General features: G+C 52.4%; 1 protein-coding gene across 1 annotated transcript; it reads right to left on the bottom strand.

Moving 5' to 3' along the window:
- Window positions 1–511: 511 nt before the first annotated feature.
- On the bottom strand, window positions 512–5,202 carry LOC108926432 (opsin-5-like). The gene is made up of 5 exons (XM_018739096.1): window positions 5,118–5,202; window positions 3,706–3,868; window positions 3,007–3,134; window positions 1,113–1,447; window positions 512–1,012 (listed from the first exon to the last, which is right to left on the bottom strand). Exons 1-5 carry the CDS (start codon window positions 5,200–5,202, stop codon window positions 512–514), a joined length of 1,212 nt encoding a protein of 403 aa, XP_018594612.1.
- Between the last annotated feature and the right edge of the window lie 2,621 nt (window positions 5,203–7,823).

Consider the following 7,823-nt stretch of genomic DNA (forward strand, 5'->3'; position numbering starts at 1 on the left):
AATTAAAGTTGTCCTCCAGTAATGAGATGGCAAAATGGGAACAAGAAAATCACTCATTTTCATTGCAACTGTGTTGCTCGTAAGTAACCAACATCCAGCTTGGGTGGCCCTCTGCCAGCACGGCATTCTGGGTAAATCAGATGAGGGATGACTTGCATTGTCACTTTTTTTTTACATCTGCTGCTGCATCAGGACCAGGATGCTTTGCTTATGTCCTTCGTCCCTCAGGTCTGAAGTAATACCCCCTCGACACACCACCACAACCACCACCATCATCATCGTCATCATCACCATCACCGTCGTCATCATCATCAGGACCCTGTTACGTAGTTTGGCAGGGAAGAGATACCATCAAGACTTTGCTGCTATTCTGCTACGGTGCACTTGTCCCTCTGTTGGTGTGAATTCATCTATAGCCCCCTCCCCTTGTGCTACCTCTTCTCCTACCGCACGTCTCTCTACATGAGTGGTCATTCCTCCGTGCTCAGAAGGTCATGCCATATGAGACGTGCTACAGGAAGTCGGTCTGCAGTCCGTCGGAAAGCTGACTGACGGGGACCTCGCCGTGGGCGGAGCTCACCATGACACGAGCTATCCTCTTGGACGGGGCCAAGCAGCGAGCCCTGCCCTCTGCACAATGCTGACAAGCCCCGTGGTTGTCAGGCAGGCCGTTGGACAAACGGGTGGAGTGACTCACGTCGCCGTGGTTACGCTGGGAGGTCCGGCCGGGCTCTTTGGGGGAGCGGCAGGCCCCGGAGCCGTTCCCGCAGACGATGCCGGGGCACAGGTGCCTGCGGAAGTGCGCAGTGTCGCGACACAGCGACTTGCGGAAGTTGGGCTTGAACAGCAGGTAGACGATGGGGTTGTAGGTGGTGGAGGACTTTGCGAAGATTGCGGCCAAGGCGAAGGAAATGGAGGGCACCTGCCCCGGGGCGCTGAACGCTGCCCACATGGCCACCACGGCGTAGGGGCTCCAGGCCGTCAGGAAGCCGATGCACACGGCCACAGATAGCTGGACACGCACACAGGAATACAGCACACAGAGACAGTAAAGAGACGGATGGCGGCACCCTCGACCCCAGACCTGTGACCTGAGACCTCTGACCCCTCACCTTGACAATGAGCGCATGGGCGTTGGCGGTCTTGGTCTGAGGGGACACGTGCTGCTGAACAGCGAGCCGCGAACCCCTCACGGTGAGCAGGATGAAGGCGTAGGACACGAAGATGACCGTGCAGGGCACTATGTAGCAGAAGAGGAAGAGCGAAACGATGTAGGTCATGGCGGATGCGTCGACTGCGGGTGCGTACCAGTTGATGCAGCAGGCCGTGCCGTACGGCTCCGCTCCGTAGCGCCCCCACTGGGCCAGAGGGCCCACGGCGAAGATGAAGGCGTAGCACCAGGAAGCCAGAACCAGAAGGCAGGCGTGAGACGACGAGAACTTGTTACCTGCCCGTTGGGAGAGGAGAAGCACAGTCACAGCAGCACAGGCTCATGGTGTTAATGATGCTCTGCTCTCGAACGTGGAGACAAAGATGTAAAAAGTACAAAGTTTTGCCTCCGACTTTCCGTGTACTTTCGTCTGCACTTTGTTTCCAGCAGAGAGACCGCACTGCTGTCCCATTTGTATTCGGACCTGGACGCGGGCAGTGATTATTCGAACCCATTAGTCAAACTCATTACAGGCAGTCTTATCACAGGCACTTACTGTTTGTTCTCACACTCACATGAGACCTCGACTGGAGGGCTGCATCAAGCAGTACACTGTGCTGGGGGCGCATGGGCCTGGGGAGGACTTTAGTCACATGGCCAAGGACAGATGGGTCCCTCCCACAAGTCTGACAGACACCTGCTGGTTGGCCGTCTCCCGCGGTGACAGACACAGAACTTCTCCAACCAGCAGTTAGTCCTCTGTTCATATTTTGATATCTCTTTAGCTGATGCTTTCCCCAAAAGCAGCTCGCAGTGTTTTACCAATTCATACGGCATGGTAATTTTTACTGTATTACTTCAGAATAGGTACCTTGATCGATGCTACTGCAGCATGAGGCAGGATTGGAAGGTGGCAGCTCTAACTACTGTGCCTCTGCTGAGCCAAATGAACAGGCACTCATCTATATTTCCACAGCACAGGGGACTCAAACCCACAATACACTAGTGAAATAGCCACTGGATGTTTACCGTACGTGATAGCATACACCAGTAAGGTACATCGGAGTACAGATAGAGCCTGTGGAAATGCCAAAAGATCATTTAGAAAATAAAAAGCGACACATTAAGGACCCCAAGCAGCTCATAGATCCCATGGGAGGGTTTGGTCATTTGACCCCACGGCAGTTGCTGCAGAAAGACCCTCGGTACATCAGAGGGTCCGAGGGAGGAGTGCCGACGGATTCATCCCCCACAGCTCACCGTCTTTCACTCCTCCATCGCACCTCAGCATTTATACAAAGTGATGGCAGCGGTGGCCGCTGCCGTCTTTGGGACCGCGAAGCTTCCTGGCTCCGAGCTCCCCTGCCTGGTGGGGGTACCTAGGCACCACTCCAGCTCCTGCACAGTGACCCTGATAAGCACAGTAACAGCTACCCCAAAAACAGCGATGCTGATGGCAGCAGCAACAAGAGCACCCAAACAACGACAAGATGAGACACATTGCGAGTAAGGAGCGTTTCCATCACCAAGAGGCATTAAGGTCACCGCGCTGCCCAAGAGCTAAATAGTAGTTAGTGGCAATAATAACGGCGTGTAGGAATGTGTGCGCTGGGACCAGGAGCAGAAGAGGGAGCTTTCGGGACCCCGATCCCCAACATGACCCCATCATCACTTCTTAATGTGTGTGAGCAGGCAGCCGTGGTGGTGCAGCGAGCCTCGCAGGACTTGGCCCATCTGTTGGCTCTGGCTCCTTCAGGAAGGTGCCGTGACATTCCGGTGTCGAGTACAGGGTCTCTTTCCTCGGAGCCACATCATGTCTGGTTCGCTGACTCGCCCTTCTTGCCCAGGACACCCACCGTAGTTCGGGAAGCAGACTTTCAGACAGCAGACGGACGAGAGGATGGTGAGGTTAGTGAGGCTGCAGAGACCGAACAGGACCCCGCAGAAAGCGTAGCACTGGCAGGTGACCTCATTGAACAGCCACCTGGGGTAGGAGGGGTCCGGGGTGGAAGGGTGGGGGGCACAGGTAAAGGAACCGTTAGCCTTTCCTACAGCATCTACCTTCACTGCCCAGTCACTGTCACAGTTGCTCCATCTCCCCTGACAAGCAGTTCCTGATTCCCAGCCGAGAATCACCTACATGTTCCTGACCCGACCCCAGAATAATTCCTCATTTCCACTCCAGAATCATCCAGCAGTTCCAGCTCTTGATGCCATGGCCAAGAAGACTCAAGCAGTTCTGGATTTCCCCCCAAGAACCGGAACAGTTCCAGATTCCCAACCCAGAATTGTAACAGTTCACATTTAATCCACTGAACTCTCTTTGGAATGTTGTGGAACAATTGAATTGTGTTATGAATATCTGAACTGCACGTGCAAATGTTTGGAACGTCCTGTGCACGTCGTCCCGGTGTAGTCGCAGGTATGCTGGAACTGCGGGGAAGCAGCATTTCGAGGAACACTTCCCCGGAGCACTCTGGTCCTGCTGGGGTTCAAACTGAGCTGCATTTCGGAGGGAGAGAAGGGGCGTGACCGCGTACCGTGTCTGCACTCACTTGTGGGCGAACGCGGAGGGCGTGGCCAGGGGGAAGAGGGTGACCGTCATGCACAAGTCGCTGATGGACAGGTTAATGATGAAGAACTCTGCCGGCTTCAGGGACGACCTCTTACGGTAGGCTACAGACAGCAGTAGCCCATTTCCCAGCAGGGACAGCACACCTGAGGGAGGAGGCACAGGGACCCCAGTCACACTAGACATTTGCATAATTTTGAACACTCACCCTATCACTCGTCCCTGATTGGTTAACTGAGAACAGGGTGTTTGGTCCTTGAAATCAGAGGCTGCTCAGTTCTAGGTCCACTTTGCAGACGGACGGCTGCACTGCAGAGCGTCGGCCCTTTAAGGGGCTCCAGGAGAGTCAACACTAATTCCTTCCAGGACATGGAGCCACTTTCTTTGCACCAAACATCTCCCTAATGTCTGGAAGTGGAGTACAGCTGTTTCCCAGTTCTCCTGCTGGGCTGCAGTCACCCAAATCTGTTCCCCATTGATCTGTAGATTATGTGACAATGTGAGCGAATGTTCTCAGGAGCCCTGACTGTGCACCTCGATCTGTGCTTGGTGTGCATTTGCACAGAGGGGATCGGAGATTGCAGCTATCCTGTGCCGATCTGGTACCTGGTGGGATCCAGATATGTTCACAAAATCCAAGAACATGGGAAAAAAAAACCATGCCAGAAGCTGAAAAGACTTTGCTGTGGTCCTGGGGAACCTGGAGAAGCCTGGCTGGATCACAAGGCAGATGTCAACAAGCTGTCAGCTTGGATTTCTAGTAAATACTTTATAAGTGTGAATGTCTCAGTTATAAGCTTTGGGATGAAACATGGTGCAAATAATACCTCTCTTCTCATCTGGGAACTGACAGAAGAGCAGAATTTGCACAAGTCTAAAGGATGTCATGTTCTCGTTGGTGGGGGGGTGCGGTGGCGCAGTGGGTTGGACCACAGTCCTGCTCTCCGGTGGGTCTGGGGTTCGAGTCCCGCTTGGGGTGCCTTGCGACGGACTGGCGTCCCGTCCTGGGTGTGTCCCCTCCCCCTCCGGCCTTACGCCCTGTGTTACCGGGTAGGCTCCGGTTCCCCGCGACCCTATATGGGACAAGCGGTTCTGAAAGTGTGTGTGTGTGTGTGTTCTCGTTGGTGACTCCTCACTGGTTGGTCCTCAGACAGAGGGCTGCTGAGTCTTCAGTAGAGACAGATGGAATAGTTTTTGTAGAAAAGGACAGTATTTGGACTGTATTGACAAGGCAAGGGTGTGTCTGTAGACGGTTGATGGGTGGAGCTGGGTGTGTCTTTAGGTTGGAAGTGGGCGGGCCAAAGCATGCCTGTAGGCAAGTGGTGGGCGGGGCTGGGTGTGTCTATAGATGGTCGATGGGTGAGGCTAGGTGTGTCTGTAGGCCGAGATACTCACAAAAGATGGCATAAAATGTTCCCATGAGGAAATCATACTCTGCTGAGATGGAGGAAAAAAAGGCTCCTTCCGATTCGTTTCCCATCTACAAAGAGGGCCGGGGGAGGTGTGAAGATGACAGGGAGGAGAAACAGGAATGAGTTTTTGTTCTTGCTGGATTTTTTGAGCCTTCTGGCTTCTCTTCACTTTGAAAAACAAAACTAAGAACAACTTCATTAGCTCAAGCATCTCACATCATCAAAAGCATCAAGCACTTCAGTCCATGAGGTTCACAATAAAAAAAATGCATCGAAGAGGCACCTACTTTGTGTCTAAAAACAATCATTACTGTTATTAACAATCATAAATCCATTTTCCCCGGAGCAACTGCAGGTACCTGGGTACTTTACACACCCCCTGTGTAGCACAGTAACAAGAGGTCCAAGTTGAAGGGGCTCACTGAGCATCACTGACCCCCAGCAAACATTCAGAACATTATGAGAAATGTTTTTTACCCTGCTGGAGAAATATAATTGGCCCATGAATATTGCTGCATGGGTAGAAGAGGGTCAATCTGTGAGTGTGTAGGTGTGTGTGTGCGTCAGTTCTTTTTCTATGCTTTTTTGAGCCAACAACAGAATAGTAGAGTAGGGAAATCTTCTCTTAATTGCACTCGCAAAAAGTACATGAGCATGAATATCAGGAGCATCTACTGTAGCCAAAGGTGGAGGAGCTCTGCACTATTACTGCGGTGTAGGGAATGAGCAGATCCTGTACCTATCGGGGTGCTGATGAGACTCACACATACACACACACACATGTGAACAAGCCCTGTGCCTTCCCAGCTGAGCCCCGGCCCACCCACATAGTAAGTCTGCTGATGAATCATGGAAAAAGACCAGGAAAGAGCAAGGTGTGTGATGGTATTTAAATGTCACTTTGAAAATTTTGTTTAAATGATAAAGGATTCGAGTTCCATCTGAAAACGATGTGCACTGAGGAGCTCAGTGTAGGAAGCGCATGATCTAGAAGCGGCAAAGCGTGAACCGTGTCCGTGACCCAGTCTTCGGGTACGTTTGGTATGCAGAGCGTGAGCAGCCTTTCACATACCTGTAAATGCGACCTAAACCCCATGGGGTCACACATGGCAACGGCGGAGCTGGCCCCTGACAGCGGTGCCGACACAAAGCTCAGAATAAAGACATTTCATAAAAGATCCGGGGATCAAAAAGATGCTGCTCGTGCTGCTTTGCTGGAGGTGAGAGCATTAAACATCTCGGTCTAAGAGATATTCACGTATTAAAAAGTAGCCAAAGCAATAAGAGACACACACACACACACACACACACACACACACACACACACACACACACACACACACACACTTTCAGAACCGCTTGTCCCATACGGGGTCACGGGGAGCCGGAGCCTAACCCAGCAACACAGGGCGGAAGGGACACACCCAGGACGGGACGCCAGTCCATCGCAAGGCACCCCAAGCGGGACTCGAACCCCAGACCCACCGGAAAGGAGGACTGTGGTCCAACCCACTGTGCCACCGCACCCCCTTGTCGTAATAAGAGAGGTAAAGGTAAAATTTATTTTAGCACACTGGGCTACGGAAAGGAGGTCAGTCTCCCTCGATTTAACGAAAACTTTGGCCGGTACCACGGGTGGTGTTTGTAGCGCTGAGTCACGCCGTTGGCGACCAAACAAAAGCGCTCCGTGTGATGGCTGAGAGACAGCGGGATCGAGACGGCGGAAAACAAACGGAAGAACCTGAGCTGCTGACATCAGAAACACTTCTTTCAAGAGCCTGTACTGGAAAACGGCCGTCCATTTGATTGGGGGGTGGGGTGTGGTCGTATGATTGTCCGCTCATTACACTGCCGTCGACACGATGTTTCTCAATCATTTTGAGATCATAGTAATAATGTAATAGTAAAATACGCCAAAAAGCAGAGCATAATATGACAGACTACAACAATAAAGTATAGTAATTGATTGAACAACAGAATGAACAATTTCAGTCTTTTACTGTATTAATTCAGGGAAAGGACCTTGATCGAGGGCACTACAGCAGGAGGTGGCATAAAGCGGTGGAGTCAGGATGGAAGTGTGAGAGTGTTCAAATAGAGGTGGAAAGAGAAAAGGAGGGAGACGGGATGGACAGTGACCAGACGAGAGGGCAGGGGACACGGAGGAGGTGTGGGGGAAGAGGAGTGGAAGGCCACGGGTGACAGGTGAGCTCCACATCGAAGCGTGACTCAGCTCGGTTCCGGGGACCAGCAGGACCAAAGAGAACCGCGTGATGTGAGGAGCAGCGGTGAAACAGTGTGCGAACCGGCTCGTGACGCCGAGCCCAGAACTGCAGCGATGGCACGTCACTCCTACTTCCTGCAGATTTGCCCTGCGCTGCGGGCTCTTCAGCCGTCAGTACAGCAGCCCCGCTGACATTTGCGGACACTGACGTGAGGTTTGTATGAGTTCATGCGACGCTTGGGCTGCGCATGAAGGATAAGGATCCTCAGAAAACTGGGCGGCTGGGATCAGAGATAAACCAAACGTCTCACGTGAACCGAGAGAAGGTCTGTTTTACTCACAGCTGGGGCTCCTGTGCTGCTTTGAGACTCTCTCTCCGTTACACATCTCCACCTGGGGTCGTGTTTTAGCGGCGACCACTATCCTCCGTCCAACCGGCTGCTAAATGCATGTTATCCAGCAAGG

The sequence above is a fragment of the Scleropages formosus genome, chromosome 5 (genome assembly GCF_900964775.1).
Source record: "Scleropages formosus chromosome 5, fSclFor1.1, whole genome shotgun sequence".
Taxonomy (NCBI): Eukaryota; Metazoa; Chordata; class Actinopteri; order Osteoglossiformes; family Osteoglossidae; genus Scleropages; species Scleropages formosus.